Source organism: Callorhinus ursinus, unplaced genomic scaffold, assembly GCF_003265705.2.
Source record: "Callorhinus ursinus isolate GAN/ISIS: 27379988/994484 unplaced genomic scaffold, GSC_fseal_2.0 scaffold18, whole genome shotgun sequence".
NCBI lineage: Eukaryota > Metazoa > Chordata > Mammalia > Carnivora > Otariidae > Callorhinus > Callorhinus ursinus.
In genome coordinates, this window is record NW_027397080.1 from 2,705,053 (window position 1) to 2,725,483 (window position 20,431).

The following is a 20,431-nucleotide window of genomic DNA, read 5'->3' on the forward strand; positions in this document are numbered from 1 at the left end:
TCCAGGAGTTCGCGGCTTCCTCTCACTGCCCGTCTCTGAAGAATATGAAAGCACCGCAGCCCCCGAATGCCCAGTTACCACTCTGGGCCGGGCTTTTCCTGGGGGCAGGCTGGAGCGACCATACTTACTGGAGTCCTCCCACTGGAGTAAATGGAGCTTCCACGCAGAATAATACAAAAATCCCAGTACCAGAAAAAGGCAGAGGGCTAGCAGCAGATTGCGCACAAATACCAAGAGTCCCATCTTCACATGATTTACGATTTCCTACATGACCTAAAAAATAAAAATAAAAAAATAAAAAAATAAACCAATTTAGGTCTTAAAGGATAAAGCAATCACCTTGTTGATATACTCTACCTTAGAATAAGTGCGTATAGGAAAATTTCCAAATGAAGAGCCACCTAGAGTTACCACGGACTTCCTGACATGGCATCCTCCAACCTGCTAGTCCTCGTCTCAAGAAACAGCTTCACCAGTATCCAAGCCAGAAACCAGCAACCATCCCTGCGTCCCTCCTCTCCCTCATTCCCAGCATCCAATCAATGACCAAATGTTGGCAATTCCAACCTGCCAGGTAAATCCCCAATCACACCCCCTGGCCCCCATCACTACCCTAGTCCACGCCACCACTGCATTTCCAGAGACAAGCTCCCCGCCTCCAAACTGCACTCTCCCAAATCCATTTTCCACACAGAAGTAGGACAGATCTGTTAATAACACATAATCTGACATTACTCTCCTGCTCAAACCCCTTTGTCTTAGTGTTCCACTGCAGCTGAAACAGAACACCATAGACTCAGTGGCTGAAAACAACACGAATTTATTATCTCAGACTTCTGGAGGCCCAAAGTCCAGGTACGGTGTGGTTCAGCAGGGTCCTCTGCATGGGGTCTCCCAAGGGCCAAAACCAAGGGGGCAGCAGGGCTGTGCTCTGCTCTGCAGACTCTGAAGATGAAGCCACTTCCAAGCTCACTCATTCCAACTACTGGCCGAATGCAATTCCCTACAGCTCAGGGCCAAGGTCCCCCCGCATCTCCCTGCTGGTTATCACAGTCTCTGCTCCTGTATTCCTTCTCATATGTTCAACACGGCCCCCCTTCAGCCAGAGTGGGTTAGGTCCTTCTCTGAATCTCTCCAACTTCCCCTTCTACCACATCTTGCTTTTGCCTCCAGTCAGAGAAACTTCTTTGCTTCTCAGGCTCATGTGATTAGGTGGGCCCACTTGAAGAATCCAGGATAATCTCCCTGTTTTAAGGTCTGTGGTCTTAACTGCATCTGTAAAGTCCCTTCTGCCACATAAGGGAACATATTTATGGATTCTAGGGATTCGGGTGTGGACATCTTTGGGGTGCCATTCTGCCTCACACACCTTTCATTCAATTCTCAATTCCTTTAAAATAAAAGTCATTGCTCCTTAGAGTCTAGCCGCTTCTGACTATGCCCCTATTTTACTCTCCAAACCATCTCTTGCACCTCCCAACCCTGTCTGTGTCCTGTTCCAATTCACTGAACATAGCCTTGTTTCTCTCCTCGAGGCCTGCCTGGGACATTCTCAGCCACACTGCTGTTTTGCCTATGGCACATTCTCTGATGCTCACCTGAAATGGAACATTGGCAGGGGAGACTTCCCAGGATCACCCCCCCACCTCACTCAGATATCTTAGCCAGGAAATAACATATGAGAAAGAAATTACATATAAATATTATAAATAAAGTGATAAAAAGTTATCATTTGTAGACTTAGCTGTCCATCCAGAAAAGCCAAGAGAATCAACTGAAAAACCATTAGAACTAATAAGTAGGTGATTATAAGATTAATTTACAAAAAATCAACAGCTTTTTTTCTTTTAAGTTTTACTTATTTAAGTAATTTAAGTAAATTAATAAGTATTTAAGTAAGTAAGCCCCACATGGGGCTCAAACTCACAACCCCAAGATTAAGAGTCACATGCTCTTCCAACTAAGCTAGCCAGGCACCCCACAAAAATCAACAGCTTCTTGGAGGTTCCTCAAGAAGTTAAAAATAGAGCTACCCTATGACCCAGCAGTTGCACTACTAGGTATTTACCCCAAAGATACAAATGCAGTGATCCGAAGGGGCACCTGCACCCCAATGTTCATAGCAGCAATGTCCAAAGTAGGGAAAGAGCCCAGATGTTCATCAACAGATGAATGGATAAAGAAGATGTGGTGTGTATACATACACACACACACACACACACACACAATGGAATATTACTCAGCCATCAAAAAAATGAAATCTTGCCATTTGCAATGATGCGGATGGATCTGGAGGGTATTATGCTGAGCAAAATAAGTCAGTCAAAGAAAGACAATTATCATATGAAGAATATAAGACACAGTGCAGAGGATCATAGGGGAAGGGTGGGAAAACTGAATGGGAAGAAATCAGAGAGGGAGACAAACTATGAGAGACTCTTAACTATAGGAAAGAAACTGAGGGTTGGGGGAGGGGAGGGTGTGGGGAATGGTGTAACTGCCTGACAGGCTTATTAAGGAGCATACGTGATGTGATGAGCACTGGGTGTTATATGCAACTGATGCATCATTCAACTCTACCTCGGAAACTAATGATGTACTATATGTTGGTTAATTGAATTTAAATTAAAAAAAAAAGAAAAAGAAAAAGAAAAAAATCAAAAGCTTCTTAAAAACTATACCAGCAATACTGATGAGAAGATGCATGGGGAAGAATTCCATTCATGATGGCAACAAAATCTATAAAATATCTAAAAATAAACAGGAGGAAATGGGCAAGATTTTCACCAACAGACATAAGAGATCTGAATAAATAAAGACACACAATAGGCTCCTAAGTGAGAAGTTTCAATATTGGAAATATTTCAGTTCTCTATAAATCCAGTCTGACTCCAGTCGAAAACCATGGTTTTGTGGGGTTTTTTTTTTTTTAACTTAAATCTAAAGTTAATCTGAAGACTTTCTGCCCAAGAAGAGCCCAGAAATTTTTTTAAATAAAAAATAATGAGATGAGGATGTGCCTTACCAGATATCAAAACTGACTCAAAGCTGTAATTCTTAAGACAGATGCGTACTGGCACAGGAAAAGACAAATAGGTCAGTAGAGCAGAGAGCAGAGTCTACAAATGAGCTCTCAGGAGAGACATACACACACACACATAAATGAATTTACTTCATCCATCTATATATGAATTTATTCTATGATAAGCATATAAATTTCATAAAGAAAAAAAACCATGATAGGATACACAGGTACCTGCTGATGTGGTTATCTCCAGGAAATAGGATGAAACGATGGGAAGTACTTTTCCCTTTATATACTTCTAAGTTAAATTTATTTGTTGTAAAGTCACAAGTATTACCGCTATAATTTAAGATTTATTTATTTGAGAGAGAGAGAGCATGAGCCAGAGAGGCAGAGGGAGAGAGAGAGAGAATCTTAAGCATATTCCACACTCAGTGCAAAGCCCAACGTGGAACTCTCTCTCACAACCCTGAGATCATGACCTGAGCGGAAACCAAGAGTCGTACGCTTAACTGACTGAGCCACCAGGTGCCCCATACCTCCATAATTTTTTAATATTAAAAAAAAAATCAAACATATTGTAGAAATATAAACTAGTAGACTCTTCCAGGAGCAACTGGGCAATAGCTACTGAAATTTACAACATTCATGCACCTCGACCCAGCATTTCTATTTCGGTGACTTTTTCCTACAGCAACATTCCAACAAATACTTTACAAGATACATACCTGAATATTCATTAGCAACACTCATTATAAGAACAAAATACTAGGAAAAAATTCAAATGTCCATCAATAGGAAACCAAACAAATGAATTATGGTACGTCTACATAGTGACATCTAGATCAGCGGGGTCATGGCAGGAAACAGATGGCACACGTAAAGGGATTAACCAAAGGAAGTTAATCATGGGGTTTTTTATAGCTATGTGATCAGAGTTAAAGGAACCAACCAGGGGTGGTGAAGCATCCAGGGACTCAACAGTAGGAAGCTACTCCTGCCTTCGAGGTGAAAGAGCAAGAAACAGAAAGGTGTCCCTGGAAAAGAGAGGCCAGCCATCAGGAGCGGTGCTAAAGCGCGCACCGCGGCTCCTGGAGCCCCAGCAAGGGGCGGAGGGGCTAAGAAATGCTCTGACTTCTCTCATCACTCGCCCTCTGATCCCCGTCAGTGTCTTTTATCAGCTGATTCCAACGGGAAGCCAGAGGGCAAGGAAGCCGGGATGATGCCATTCTTCGAGGTCAGACACCAGCACACAGAGGATACAAGGTGGATAATGGATCAACGAGGGCAGGAGAATAACAAGTATAGAGTATGATGTACTGGTGAGACAGAATGAGGCACAGCTGTTATGTCCTGATATGGGAAAAGTGTCTAGTCTATACTGCTAAATGAAAAAAAAATCTAGTTGTAGAATAGTAGTGTACATGTACGTATGGTCACATACTGGTGGTAACAAACAAGGGCGACAGTAATACTGAAAATTAAGGTTACGGGGCGCCTGGGTGGCTCAGTTGGTTAAGCGCGTGCCTTCGGCTCAGGTCATGATCCTGGAGTCCCGGGATCGAGTCCCACATCGGGCTTCCTGCTCAGCGGGGAGTCTGCTTCTCCCTCGGACCCTCTTCCCTCTCGTGCTTTCTATCTCTCATTCTCTCTCTCAAATAAATAAATAAAATCTTAAAAAAAAAAAAAAAGAAAATTAAGGTTACGTATTCAGTACATACTTAATATGCACCAAACCATAGACTATGTCTATCTCCAAAAAGTGGAGGGGGGTGTTTTTCACAATCTATTTATTAGTATATTTATTTTTAATTTTTATTTTTATATTTATGCACATAACAAAGTTTTCGAGTTGAAATAGAAATTAGAGACTTGCAATTCCAGCAACACAAAGGACCATGTATCCCAGCCAGTGCTCCCAGTGAAAACAAATTTAAGGTAGAAGCAGCCTGCCTACAAAAGGCAGGTGGCTGTTGGCAAGCCTTTCCTTTCCAAAGGCAGCTGGTCCCAGCCCCTGCCCCTTCTTCCTGTCCTAAATGCAGATGTGATACCCACACTGCCACAGCCACACGGTGACCACAACCCGAAGCCCCGGCAGACACACGACCACGGACCATCGGTCAGTCAACAGATTTGCCCGTCCATTCAACAAATATCACAGTGAGAAGATGGAACTAATCACCTACTTTACTTCTATCTTTTCCATTACGGAAAAGGATCTTCAAATGAAAGGTAGAACAAACACCCAAAGAGGAGACTGATTTCCAAAAGTGGATGGCATACAGAGAAGTAAGAGCTTAAAATAAGTCAAAACCTTCAAGATAAGGAAAAGAACAACTCAAGATTTTGAAAGAGAGAAAATTTCAAACTCACTGCTAGGACAAATGCTTGAGGCTGTGGGGGGAACTGGTCTCACACACTGCTTGGTGGTGGGAAGGACTGGGCCGTGTCTAATGAAATTACACATGCTTTTGCCCTTTATCCCAATAATCTTACTTTTAAGAAACTATCCCAAGGGCGCCTGGGTGACTCAGTCAGTTGAGCATCCTATTCTTGGTCTTGGCTCAGGTCACGATCTCAGGGTCATGGGATTGAGCCCCGCACTGGGCTCTGCCCTCAACGCAGAGTCTGCTTGAGATTCTTTCTCTCCCTCTCCCTCTGCCCCTCCCCCTCCCTCTGCCCCTCCCCCTGCTCGTGCTCGCTCTTGCTCTTTCTCCCTCTCTCTAAAATAAATATTTTTTTAAAAAAGAAACTATCCCAAAGATACACTGATAAAAATTCAAAATGACTTATGCACATGGCTATTCACTGCAGCACTATTTGTAATATAAGAGAGTAAGTCCTTCAATACGGATTAAATAACCTAAGGTATACCACAAAACGGAGGATTATGCAGCCATGAAAAGGCATGATCTCTCTCCCCATCTTCCTTTCTGAATAATTTAATCTAAAAGCCACTAAGCCTAAGGCACCAATCAAGGCAGGCATGCACACCTGGAATGGAGAGAGGTGTGGGGCATCAGGCCTTTGTGAGGGGTCTGGGGGTGTGGGAACCAGCAATACTGAATTGATCAAATAAGTAAATGCATTGTCACTAAAAAGGAGCCGGATTTCTCAATGATGGAAAAGGGAGTTGCAAATAGGAGAAGGGAAAAACCAGAATAAATTTGGGGAGCTGTACTCAAGTTGAAGGGATCAGTGTAAATGGATGGGTTTTGATATATAAAGATACAAAAATATAAGTAAAGATAGTGTGTATGCCTTTGTGTGATACACGCATATATTCCCTAGTTCCGGTCACTGGAAAGGGCCTGGAAGCAGCCATGCTCCAACTGCAGGGAGCACATCTGGCACCTAGAGCTTGGTTTTTAAATACCATTCTTCCCTGGCGGGAACCAGGGCTCCCTGAAAGCATGAGTGACTGCAGAGCTGAGGCAAAGGAGGCACACACAAGCCAAGGCTGGTATCTTGGGGTGCCTGGAAGCAGGAAAAGGCTCAAAGGGTGAGGCCATGTCACAAGGAAAAAGCAGCCAGCTGGAGGGGCTCCTAATGATCAGCTCTGGAGCGATTCAGACCAATAATAACAGATTATAACCCATTAAATAAGAACCTTATAAATGAGCAGAGAAGAAAGCTCTCTCTTGGAGCAGAATGCCAACTAATGAATGCAGAAGGAATAATGTAATTAGAAAGTCGCCATTTGGTGACCATTTCAGTAATAATTCAGGCAAGAAACATCAAAGGATGCCCAAATTAAGGGGCAGAATTTTGAGAAATGGGGTATTATACAGTTTCCAAGTATCTGCCCATAAGATGCTTCTTACTTACAGAGGGGAGAAGAGTTTAGTTATTTAGTTTCCATAGCTTTACAATGGAGAGATCTGATAGACACTGATAGACACCACCATAGACTGGCTGAAGGCTATATGGGAGTTCTCTGTAATATTTTTGCAACTTTTTTGTAATTATTTCAAATTATTTCAAAAGAAAAAGAAATAAATCAAAAGCTCAAATAAGTGTTCAAATAAACATCCAAATGAGAGATTTGGCAGCCACTTAAGTAATTTATGAAAAAAATGTAATTTATGAAAACATTTTAGTGACATGGGCAAATGCTTATGACATACTATTAAATGAAAAGAGAGACAAGTATCATGCACCCAACCATTAAAAAAAGAAAAAGAAGAAAAGAAAGGGACTAGAATAAAACATAAAAACACTAGCACTAGACTAATACTTAGTGTCGTTCCGGTTGTAGGAGCTCACTTGGGCTCCCGGCACAGCCGTAAAAAAGCACGCAGGTGAAGAACTGCAGTAAGCTCACTGCAGCGTGGGGGGAATGCAGCAATCTGGACTCACCCCTTCCCGTGTATCCATCTTGGAGAAGGAGGTGTCTCCCTTCTGTCCAAAGCTGATGCAAAAACACTAAGCGCTAGGAGTTATGCAAAGCACGGGGGACACAAAGGCCATCAAACTCATACCCTGCCCTAGAGGGTCACTAAGTTTGCCACTGATCTCTTAACTGCCAAACCCACTGGACATTATTATCCTCCCATGCCTTGACCTTTCTGCAGCATCTGCAACTGGGAGAGACAGCACAGCACAGTGGGAGTCCTTTCTCTGCCTTCTTTGCCTACCAGTGCCAGCTCACCTTTATGGCTCAGTTCAAGTCTTACCTCCCTCGGGAAGCTCTCCTTAATCATAGCCCTATACTCCGTGTATGCTCCCATAACATCTCATGCTTACCTGCATTAGAGCATTTATAAAACATCGGGCCTGTTCTTCTGTCTCTGAAAAGAATTAGTATACCATTTGAAAGCAGAATCTATAACTTAGGTCTGTGAATCACCTGCATTTAACAGCACAGCACCTAGTACATAGCAACACTCAAGAAGTGTGTGTTTAAAGAATAAACTAATATATTTCTAATTACATGCCCCAACTCCAGACACGATATAAGTTGCACACATTCCAAAACATAATATCCTGAAGGTATGATTTGTGTACACGTACATATGCACAGCAATTCTGAATGAGGAGAGAGGCCTGGGGTACTGTGTGAGGCTGTCTTAACATTTCCATTCTGCAAACACCCCCAAGGCAATTTCGTTCCGCTTCTATGATTTAATTTGCTATCATTATGCTGACCAGCCCCAACTTGAGCTCTTCCATCTAGATAACTGCTTCTGAGTGCCACGTCCACCTATTTAACTTCCTACTCCATGGTGTCATCCAGATGTTTCACAGATGCCCCAAACACCCTCTTTCTTCACTGGTCCCTATCTCGAGTAAAAGGCAACACCTTCACAGGTGCTCCTGTCAGAGACCTGGAAGTCACCCTTGGCACTACCCTCCCTCTCGCTCTCACCTCCACGTATAATCAATCACCGAGTCCTGTTGTTTTCACCTCTGACACCCTTCTTGAATCCCTCCGTCCCTCCATCTTCCCTAACACCATCCCATTTCAAGTCACTGTCATCTTTGGCCTGGACTCCTACTACAGCCTCCCATACTCGTTCTTGATCCTCTCCGACTCATTCTCCACACAGCAGCCGATGTGAATTTATCTCACTCCCAGGCTTAAACTTTTTGCAAATATCCCGCTATCCATAGGGTAAGGGCCCAAATCCCTTAACGGGGCCTGTAAGGCTCAGTGTGCTCGGCATGCTCTGGCCCCTGCCCGCCTCGCTCCACGTCTCTCACCATCTCCTCACCCCGATGGGTCCGCGACACTGACCATCTTTCAGTGTTTCCCAGTCCCCATGCTCTCTCCTGAGGTCAGGCTGACGCTGTCCTGACCCTCCCGTGTCATCTCACCAGCTCCCACTCAGCCTCAAATCCTCACCTGCAAGGTTAATTCCGCAGAGAAACCTCACCCATCTCCATACTTCAGGTTAGGTCTCCCTGTTATAAATTGCCACAGCAGCTGTTTAGCCTCATCCCAGTATGCAAGGCACTTAGACTCTTACGAGTATTTACAGTAATTTGTTTAACATTTATATTCTGGCTACTCCGGGCAGGGAGCACGTCTACTTTGTTCACCACCGTATCCCTGGCAGGTATTCAAGAATGATCTGCTCACTGACTGAATATTCAGTCAGTTACAGTATGCTCAAAAAAAGGGACAAAAGGTATATAATGCTAGGTTATTTTAATTTAGCCATAAAAAGAAAATTATATAAAAATCTGAGTTCACTGAAACAAAATGCACCAAACTCCTGTCATTTCTAAAACAGCCTACAATATGGTTATTTTCTGAACTATACCTGGCAACAATTTTTAGTCTAAAATGTCAGAATTTTGCTGACCTTCAAATCTCAGCCATACTGCATATAAACTCAAGTATGACAAAAGTATGCAGAGCAAAAACCACAAAGCATTTCCTGAGCATGTCTCCTGTGAATATTTTTGAGGCAAGCTAATTAGAATTTATTATATACCGTACTATTTATTATCCAGCTTCCCAAAAAAAGTTACTGAAAAGCTCATCAATTTTTTAACAGTTTTGCTGAATGTACACCTCCTATTCAGACGTTATGCATGACTAGGCAGATTTATGTAGTTAATTAATATGCAATATGTTAAATTATTCTATACAGAAGAACTGTGCATTTTCTAATTGCAGGGTAAGTGAACAGTGTTAATATTCATATAGCACTTACTGTGGACAACCACAGTTCTAAGAGTTTTGAACAATTTAACTCACTGAATCTTCTTACCAATCCTGTAAGGTTATCGTTCCCATTACATACAGAAAAAACTGAGGCACAGAAAGGTTGAATTATCTTAAGATCACAGAGCGAGTAAATGGCAAAGCCAGGATTCAAATCCCAATGATCTGGCTTCAGTCACGTAACTTCTTTCATCTGAAGAGGTGCCAGAGTATATCAAAACAACAATAAAAAGAAATCAGTACAGGATCTAAACAAAAATGCTGCCACACCGTGGAAGAAAGGAATGGGGAGGGCTGGGGCAAAACATGGTAGATGAAGACCACAGGGCAGAAAAAATGTGGTTACAGAACAGATAAAGATCATTAACAGAGATTACCCCAGTTCCACCCACTCCCAAATGGCTCTATAAAACAAGACCTAACTAAGAGCAGACATGAAAGGAAGAGCTCAGGGAAAGAATACTAAGACAACGCCATTTTTCTAAATAAAGTAAAATGAGCATTCAGGAAGAGTGAACAAAGAAATATAACACCATCACAGAAATGAAAGCCTCAGCGGTAGACAACAAAGTGGTCACTGCTGAAAAGACATTAAGAATCATGAAAGCAATGGTGGGGGCGCCTCGCTGACTCAGGGGGTGGAGTGCGTGGCTCTTGATCTCAGGATTTGAGCCCCATATTGGGTGTAGAGCTTACTTTAAAAAAGTAAAATTGGAAGGAAGGGAGGGAGAGAGAAAATGATGGTGGATTTAAAAAAAGCAAGATAAAATGAAAAAGAGTAAGGGTGACTCAGTTAAACGTCTGCCCTCCCTTCAGCTCAGGTCATGATCCTCCCTCTCCCCCCGTCCTTCTCCCCTCCCCTGCTCATGCTCACACGTGCACCCGCGCTCTTTCTCTCAAATAAATAAAATCTTTAAAAAAAAATGAAAAAGAATAAAAAGTGTAAAAGGATTACTAAAACATGCTGCAACAGCAGCCATAGGAGATCCAGCCTAAGCATAATTGGTGTCTGAAAAAGTGAACCAGGCAAACAGAACAGAAAAAGATATGTAAAAATGGACTAGAGACAGCTGGGCTGAGGGCAAGTTGGCCCAAAGATAACAGTGTCCTGGCTTCTCCAAACCACAGTAGGGCTAGGGGCAAGGACAACCTTGGGACTGCCCCCCAAAGGGAATTAAAAAGCTAGGAGGATGCTGGGTCCTGATGACTCCTGCGTGGGTTACATATTCACTGCCTCTCAGCTCCACAATCGCCCTGTTTGCTTGCTCTGTCAAGATGGATCTGCACCCATGTAGTAGTTTTCTTTGCCGCTTGGCATGATATTGAGCTCTGTCAGTAGAAGGTGCTGAAGAGCCACTGCAGGAGGAAAAAGGGGTTTTGTTTCTGGGTTCCAGTGTGTTCCTCCGGGTAGGCTCCTATAGCACACCTGGCTTGTCCAGTGCCCGGCTATGAGCAGTGAGGAGTAGCAGCCAACAGTTGCCCTCAGCACCCCCCTTGGGCAGTTTTGTAGCAGAGTGAGACCCCTCTCTGCAAACAGCTTCCCCCCAACACCCCAGAAGGCTGATTTCCAGCCAATCCCACCATGCAGCATCACAGTAACTCATTTGCAACCCAGTGAGCCACGGTCATGTCCACTACACCCCAAAGTCTGGATCTCAGCCTGCACCAGGTGTGGGGTAGACTAGGGGGTTCTTCATTGAGCACTCTCTCCCAGCCCCGGGGTGCTGGTTACTCCTTACATGTGCTACATCTATATTCTTCTGGAGTTCTCTTTACTTCTTTAGAAAAGCTTTACTGAGGTATCCTTCATATACCATACAATTCACCCATTCAAAGTAGACATTTCAGTGGCTTCTGGTATTTTCACACAGTTGGGCAAACATTACCACAATCAATTTTAGAACATTTCCATTACTCCAAAATGATATCCTGCACCCCGAGCTGCCCAACCTCCTGCCCAACCTCCCATTCTCTGAGCCCTAAGCAACCACTAATCTACTTTCTGTTCTACAGAATAGGCAAATGTTTATAGACATTTCATATATAAGGAATCATACAATATGTGGTCCTCGGTGACAGGTTCCTTTCACCTAGCCTAATGTTTTCAAGGTTCACATATGTTGTAGCATGGATCAGTATTGCATTTCTTTTTAGCGCCAAATAACATTCCATCGTATGAACATAAATCACATTTTATTTGTCCAATTACCAGTTGATGGACGTTTGGGTTGTTTCCACTTTTTGGCAGAATGATGCTTCTAGGAACACTGATGTACAAAGTTTTACATGGACATAAATTTTAATTTCTCTTGGGTACATACCTAGAGAAGGACTTGGGTACACCTACAAGTGATACATACCTGGGTCACGTGGTAACTCTCTACACCAAACTGTTTGAGGAAATGCCAGCTGTACCATTTTACGTTTCCATCAGCAATGTATGAGAGTTCTGATTTCTCCACACCTGTGCCAACACTAGTGATTATCTGTCTTTTTGATTATAGCTGTCCTAGTGGGTGTGAACTAAGCAAATGGAACATAAAAATATATAAACATATACTATAAATTATTATAAGTATATAATATATACATATATATAATAAATATACATATATATATACATATGCAAAAATGGATCATCAGAGAGAGCTGCGGTGAGGGTAAGTGTCTCGTTCTGGTTTTGCTTTGCATTCCCCTGGTGGCTCATGGTGTTGAGCATCCTTCCATGTGCTTATTTCTTTACTTCTTATTAGCTGAGCTCATGTTACTCCAAATCCCTGTTACAGTTAATAATTCTTGCATTAAAGTTTACCTGCTCAAAACACCATGTGCTTTCTCTCTCCTGATTGGACCCAGACTCCGGTAACACAGGTGGTCAGTGACTTTCTAAGTAGAAATTAGATATCCACCAAGCTTATAAAAATAGAAGACAGAAGCTGAAAGCTGAAAAATGTTTTGTCTCTGACCAAATGCTCCCTTCAGTAGTAGCTGAGGAGAAGCCAGGTGGGGGTGGGGGTGGAGGGATCCAAGAGAACACAACTTTCAGTTCATCTTTGTTTTTACCCAAAAAACAAACAAGCAAACAAAATGACCCTTTCTGAACAGGAGCTGTTAAGGTTTGGTTTTAAGGGGGTTTTGGTTAATGATGTTTTAATGGTGTTCGGGGGACAAGGTTGTAGACATGATGCTTTATTTTGAAAAGGTAAATTCTATGTGTAAGATTAAAAATGCTGAAATCAGTCTTGAGAAAATTCAACTGGAATGTGTGAAAACATGACCCTCCTTTGCCTGGGCCAACTGAGATCAAAGGGTGGGGGCTGGTGTTGAAGGGGGCTGGGAGATGGCCATGTGTCCAGAAAACTAGACACAGAGAACTGCAGCCTGAGAGCAGTCAGTAACCACACTCACACATGGGCATGCACGGGCAGTGCTCCAGTGAAGCCTGCTGGCCCGTCTGCCAGCAACCCTGCTGCGTGCCGTGTGTGGGCACAGAACATGGAGCAAAACCATAAAGACATGCATGGGAATTTAAAAACTTTAAATAATACATAGGGGGCATTTACTGGAAATGTAGCATTTTATTTCTTTAAGCGAAACAAACAAAACAAAACCCTGAAGCGATATGGCATATTAAGACTTAGTGACAGACATCATTATATTGTTCTGTTGTTGTAAGTGTAAAAGACATCATTAGAACACATGGGGGCGCCTGGCTGGCTCAAGGGGTGGAGCGTGCCACTCTTGATCTTGGGGTTTTGAGTTCGAGCCCCACGCTGGGTGTAGAGATTACCAAAAATAAACTTTTAAAAAAAGAAAAATAAAATCTTAAAAAAAAAGAAAAAAGAAAGAAGGGGCACCTGGAAAGCTCAGTTGGTTAAGCGTCCAACTTTCAGTTTTAGTTCAGGTCATGATCTCAGGGTTGTGGGACTGAGTCCCACGTGGGGCTCCGCACTCTGTACAGAGTCTGCTTAAGACTCTTTCTCCCTGGGGCACCTGGGTGGCTCAGTTGTTAAGCATCTGCCTTCAGCTCAGGTCGTCAGGTCGTGGTCCCACGGTCCCAGGATGGAGCCCCGCATCGGGCTCCCTGCTTGGCGGGAAGCCTGCTTCTCCCTCTCCCACTCCCCCTGCTTGTGTTCCTTCTCTCTGTGTCTCTCTGTCAAATGGATAAATAAAATCTTTTTTAAAAATTAATTAATTTAAAAAAAAGACTCTGCCTCTCTGCCCCTCCCTGCCACACATGCACACACACAAGTCTCTCTCTCTCTCTAATAAATAAATAAAATATGGGATAAATATTCCCTTTCATTGCTGTTATTTGAGACTTTAAATGTCTTAGGCCTATGTAGTAGTTCCATATTCTTTATCTGCCCATGTCTTTTACATATATATATTACATATTTTATATATAATAATATAACATATTAACATATAAATAGATAACATATTAGCCTAATGTATATAACATGCATTGTAACATATGTCCAGGCAGAAGCCATTATTAGGCACCTGAGGACAACAGCAGGAGCACAGTGCAGTACCTGCCCTGGAGAGCAATGTGATGCAAGCAGAGTATGAACAACATTATGAGATGATGGAAATTAACAACCAACTGTAACGTTTAGGAAAAGCCTCAGCAAAGAAGGTGAAGCAGTAAAAGTGTAGGAGAGGCATTAGATGCCGTGCTAAAGAATCTGAAGTTCATCCCATCAGCAATAAAGAACCACTTAGGGGATTAAGAGACACGACAGTCAAATCTGTAGTTTAGGAAGATCACTGGAGTAGCGGGATGGAGCACAGCCTGGAGAAGACTAAGCCAAAGAGCGGGACGAGGCCACTGCAACAGCTCAGACCCTCTGCCTTCGGAGAGGATGGACATCTCAGAGGGTACCCTGCACGATGCGCCATGGCACAGAAAGAAAACAAAACTCTTCTTGATAAATGCTTCTGATATTTAGCCTCAACTGACATTCACACAACCCCTCTGTCAAATGTCTCGTGGCACATGAGGCTCAGGAAGAATCCTCAGGGAGTGTGAAATCCCACAGCACGGAGGCGACGGGCGCCATCATTTGCTCACCCGCTTTGGGATGTAGTGCAGTTTATGCTTTACAAATGACATTAATGTGGCTAATCTCCTAAGAATGGAATCTTTTAAATAGGATCATAACCAAATGTGACAATGAGATGGTGAGTAACCACAAAATCTTATACCTCAAAGCAGTTCTCTAAGCATTGTTTGGCCGGGGACGTATAAGATTTCTAGAACTAGGGGTGCCTGGCTGGCTCAGTCAGTGGAGCACACAACTCTTGATCTCGGAGCTGTGAGTTCGAGTCCCACACTGTGTAGAGATTACTTAAAAACAGAATCTTCAGGGGTGTCTGGGTGGCTCAGTCAGTTAAGTGTCGCACTCCTGATCTCAGCTCAGGTCTTGATCTCAGGATTGTAAGCTCAAGCCCTGGGCTCCACACTAGGCGTGTAGCCTACATAAAAAATAAATAAATAAAAGATAAAATAAAATCTAAAAAAAAAACGATTTCTAGACCTAAAAGAGCAGTTGTGTATTTTTCTTTTAGAAAAATACTGGTGAGCTTTGCGCAGTGGCAGTATCGTAGCCAATGAGGTTTATCCGAGGCGCGATTATTGCTAATAGAAAAATACTGGTGTTCCAAGTTTGCTGACCATTACTGCAATGGCAAGTATCTGTTAGCAGTATGGTACTTAAGCAGATATTCCAAAAATATTCACAACTGTTCTTTCAAGATAAAGGACATGTCTTAACCAAAGCTAGAAACTAGTTACTTTTTTAAAAGAAACTATGTTGAGTGCATATTGAAACTGATGTTTGGGGGACTCCAAGGTCGGTTAAGTGTCAGACTCTTGATTTCGGCTTAGGTTATGATCTCAGGGTTGTGAGATTGAGCCTCACATTGTGCTCCACACTGCGCGGGGAGCCTGCTTAAGATGCTCTCTCTCTCTCTCTCTCTCTCCCCCCCCCCCTCTGCCCCTCACCTCCTCTCTCTAAAACAAAAAACAAAATAAAAAACAAAAACTGATGTTTGGTAGTGTTTCCACCTTATTTCATTTTGTTGCCAAAAAGATATAAAAGTGTCATGTATGGGGCACCTGGGTGGCTCAGCTGTTGGGCATCTGCCTTCGGCTCGGGTCATGGTCCCAGGGTCCTGGGATCGAGCCCATCGGGCTCCCTGCTCGGTGGGAAGCCTGCTTCTCCCTCTCCCACTCCCCCTGCTTGTGTTCCCTCTCTTGCTGTGTCTCTCTCTGTCAAATAATTAAATAAAATCTTTAAAAAAAAAAAAAGATAAAAAAATAAAATAAAATAAAAAACTCAGTGGTAGGGCACCTGGCTGGCTCAGTCCAAAGAGCATGTGACTATTGATCTCGGGGAGTGAGTTTGAGCCCCACACTGGGTGTAGAGATTACTTAAATTAATTAATTAATTAAGGGAAAAAAAACTTAGCCATAGAATTTTTTCCTTTTTTAAAAAGATTTTTAAAAAAAGATTTTAATTAAATTTAAATTTTAAAGATTTCCTATTTTTTTTAAAGACTTTATTTATTTATTTGACAGAGAGAGATCGAGAGCACACACAAGCAGGGGGAGCAGCAGGCAGAGGGAGAAGCAGGCTCCCCGCTGAGCAGGGAGCCCGATGTGGGGCTTGATCCCAAGACCCTGGGATCATGACCTGAGCCAAAGGCAGACGCTTAACCAACTGAGCCACCCAGGCGCCCCTCTTTTTTTTTTAATAAAAAATTTTAAGTAATCTCTACACACAACGTGGGGCTCAAATTCACGACCCGAAAATCAAAAATCACACATTCCACCAACTGAGGCAGCCAGGTGCCCGTCATAGAATTTTTAACCCTTTCAACATATTTCAAACAAAAGGTTTCAGTGGGTTTTTAAGTCATGTCAAAAATACATAAACATGCCATCTTTCCATTATTTTGTAAGAAAGCTGACATCAAGGAAAAGGGGAAATGTACTGACGTGTAGACAAATAGTAGTAAGACAAAACGACAGTAGATGACATTTAATCAGAGTAACATAAATTAAGTTGTACCGGAGCTCAGAGGGGAGGAACTCCCGTCAGCCAGGATGACCAGGGAGGAACCTAATGGAAAACAAATCTGATTAAAGCCCCATTATCATCTTTGAAACCATGCTCAGAAGACTGAAGAGGAGCAGCACTTCAAGGGGAAGCAGTCAAGGAGGACAGGCCCAAGAAGTACGCAGGCTGGTCGCACATGCAGTGTGCGTGTTACAGTTAATGCCAGGCGCAGGCGTGTGTGCACTTGTGGGTGAGGGCGGGGAACAGCTCAAGAGCCATATATAAGTTGTTGGCATTTAAAGAATGTTTAAGTTGGTATGATATCCCTATCAGTCCTTCCCTTCTTGATCTCAGAATAATTCCCCATGCCCACCACTCCCAGACCAGCATTCACTAATCACTTAAGATGTACAAACAAAACCACAATGTGGGCGGTGGCTATCTCAAGACAGTGGGATCAAAGGCTTATGAGCACCTACTATGAACCAGGTAATATCCTAAACATTAGAAGTCTTAAAACTGTTACTTTTATTATAAGAGGTCCCTTATGTTATCTCATAGCGCCAGGCTTTCTATTTGCTTGAATTCCCAGAGCAGCAACCTTGCAAGGTAGGGATTTTTAACCCCACTTTACAAATTTGGAACCCAACAAGACAGAAGGGGTTTTGGAGCTTGCCCAAGGTCATACTGCAGAAACTAGGGAAACCATGATGGAAATCCTGGTCTGCAGACCCCTGTCCATGGCGCTCTCCTCCACCCCGAGGAAAGACCCCGACTACCCAGTCACATCACTGCCCTTGTCTAACTGGCGCCCTCCCCCCACTCACCTCACTCTCATCTCTCCCCAGACATCAACATCCTTGGGTAGCAGGCACAGGACAACAGCTGCAAACCCCAGAACTTCCCTTGTCAGGGAAACGGAGTATTCACTCCTCCACCTCCTTCACACGCAGTCACCTTAATAAGAAACAAAGCTGATTTCCTACCTTCAAATCCTTCAGTGGCTCCTAATCATCTGCAGGATAAAGCTCTGACTCCTGAACTCACAAAGCCTTTGCAAGCTGCCTTTCGCAGCCTCCACACATTCCGTTTTCTCTCCTGCCACTCAAGTGTCCTCAGAATGTAGCCACACTCTCTCGTGTTTCTAGGCCATTACACACATCGTTTCCTGTCAGAAAGCCTTTCAAACCCACATCCACCCAGCTAATAACTAGCGATTCTTCAAGACCTAGGTTAGGTGTAAACTCTTCTGGAAAACCGTTATTTATAAACCCAGTGTGATACCAGGTCTCGTTTTGGAGATCTCACAGGACCCTCAAAACACAGCCCTTGTGACAATGTATTTTAACTGCTGGTTTACTGGCTTCCGGTCCTACCAGACTATAGGCTCCTTTAGGCCAGGGACATCCCTTTCTTATTTACAATGCCATGATCCTAGCACAGGGCCTTGCACACAGCACCTGCTCAGTAAATATTTGCGGAATGACTGGAGTGCCTCGTGTGATGGGAGACAAAGACATAAACACAAGTAAGTAAAATCAAATATAACAAATGTGAAAATAAGAAAGGTGTGGTAAGAATGCTATCCAAGGAAAGGAAAAAAAGGTAAGAAAATCTGAGGGAACCCTTCTACTTACATTCCTGGGCTTTCTCAAAGTTTTTTTTCAAACCCTGATGCTGCTGCTCCTGGTGATGTTTACAAACATGAGTGCTTACTCTGAACCAGGTACTATGCAAAGCATTTTACATAAACCAATTCTTTTGATTCGCCCTATGCATTGAAAACACCCTATGCATTTTACTGATGACCTCAGGCTCAAGAAGACACTTGCTCAACGTCAATTGGTGGCAGAGGCAAGATTTCAACCCAGATCTTGTCTCCTGAACCATGGCTCCAAACAGCACTCCATGTTTCTATTCTTTATCGAAAGTGAAATCTCAGGGTGCCTGGGTGGCTCAGTCGATTGAGCATCCAACTCTTGGTTTCGGCTCAGGTCATGGTCAGGAGATCGAGCCCCAATTTGGGTTCTGCACTCAATGCGGAGTCTGCTTGAGATTTTCTGCCCCTCCCCCCCTTTCTCTCTCTCTCAAATAAATAAAATCTTAAAAAAAAAAGTGAAATCTCCTCCCCAAATACCAAAGTTTGATGGCCTCAAGGAAACCCAATTAAACCAACGCTAAACTAAGATTCCTTCTTAGTTTAATTATACAAGTAAAAATGTACCTCCAGTTATTTCACTCTTCCTGGCTAAATAACTTGAATATAATTTAATTTTTATAAAAATTTAAATTATATTCCTGAGGGATGCCTCAGGACCTTTCCTGTGTTCACTACTGAGGGCACTGTAAAACAGTGATGCCCTTGGCATGTCTCTGCTGGGACTCGGGTACACCAGCCTGCCCTTGTACCAGCAGCCCCAGCCTGTAGGCATGTACAGTGCCTGTTATGGAGTCCCAACTTCCCAACCCACCCTCCTCCCATGCCTAGTTAGAGATCCTATTTCTTGCTACTGTCAATATGCTCATCTCTAGCAGGCCATCTGATTTTGCTACCTCCAATCTTCTGTGGACTGTGGTACTCATAAAAGATGTAGCAGTCCTTCACGTTGCCCACCAATTCGATCTGGCTCTTTGCTTTCCAGGCACATGCTAAGGTTGCAACTCCCTGCTCCGCGTCTTTTTTTTTTTCCTTAAGATTTTGTTTATTTCTTATTTGAGAGAGAGAGAGCGTGCACAGAGGAGGAGCAGAGGGAGAGGGACAAGCAGACTCTACGTTGAGCACAGAGCCCGATGCAGGGCTCAATCCCACGATCCTGAGATCATGCATGACCTGAGATGAAATCAAGAGTCGGACACTTAATCAACTGAGCCACCCAGGTGCCCCTCTTCTTTAAAGTTAGGTATGGCCATGTGACTTGCCTTAGCTGATGAAATGTGAATGAAAGTGACACGTGCCATCTGGGGACCGTGCCCCCTAACCACCTTCTTTCACTCAATCAAAATGATCATCGAAACACTATGTTCAGATGGAGTCTCCATCAGCCTGGGTCCCTGAGTGACTGTGAGCACAGTTCCCTGTGCACTCATGCTAATGAGAAATCAACTTTTGTTCTGTTACGCTACTTAAGTCTTAATGGATTTTTGTTAATGTAGCCTAATCCAAGGTACCCAGATCAATACATCAGATCATCAAATCTTTTTTTTTTAAGATTTTATTTTTAAGTAATCTCTACATCCAATGTGGGGCTGGAACTCACAACCCAGAGATCAAGAATCACATGCTCCACTGATAAGCCAGCCAGGTGCCCCTCATCAGATCTCTTAGTAAGGAATTCTCTCACACAAGTAACTTTCTTTACAGATTTTATGATGAATATTGTGTTTGTACAAAGAATTTTCTTTGCATCCATCTTGGTTCAAAGCTATGTTGAATATAAAACACACCTGTCAAGTACCTACTATATACAAAACACTGTGCTAGATGATGAAGAAGACAGTCTACAACTTGAAAAAGTTTCAGTCTTACGTTGACAATTGTGCCAAAAAGGCAGACTCTAGTGTTATAAAGGTTTAAAGGAGAGACAAGTCCCATCTAGATGGGAAGAAAAGTAAAGGAAAGTTTCACAAAGAAAGTTCCATATCACATGGCCCTGAACATGGGTAAGA

The 20,431-nt window shown here is 43.0% G+C and overlaps 1 protein-coding gene and 1 pseudogene across 3 annotated transcripts in view; one reads left to right on the plus strand and one right to left on the minus strand.

Moving 5' to 3' along the window:
* Positions 1–20,431, minus strand: part of ST3GAL3 (ST3 beta-galactoside alpha-2,3-sialyltransferase 3) — a 179,343-nt gene that overhangs the window by 156,566 nt on the left and 2,346 nt on the right. For 2 of the 3 annotated variants that reach the window (XM_073902754.1, XM_025856879.2), the window contains exon 2: positions 129–273. The exons of the other annotated variant lie outside the window; for it this stretch is intronic. In XM_073902754.1, the coding sequence (XP_073758855.1) occupies positions 129–243 (115 nt within the window). In that variant the 5' untranslated portion in view covers positions 244–273. The remainder of the gene's footprint in view (positions 1–128; positions 274–20,431) is intronic. 3 annotated transcript variants of the gene reach the window in all.
* LOC112812406 (U4 spliceosomal RNA) lies at positions 15,286–15,439 on the plus strand (annotated as a pseudogene).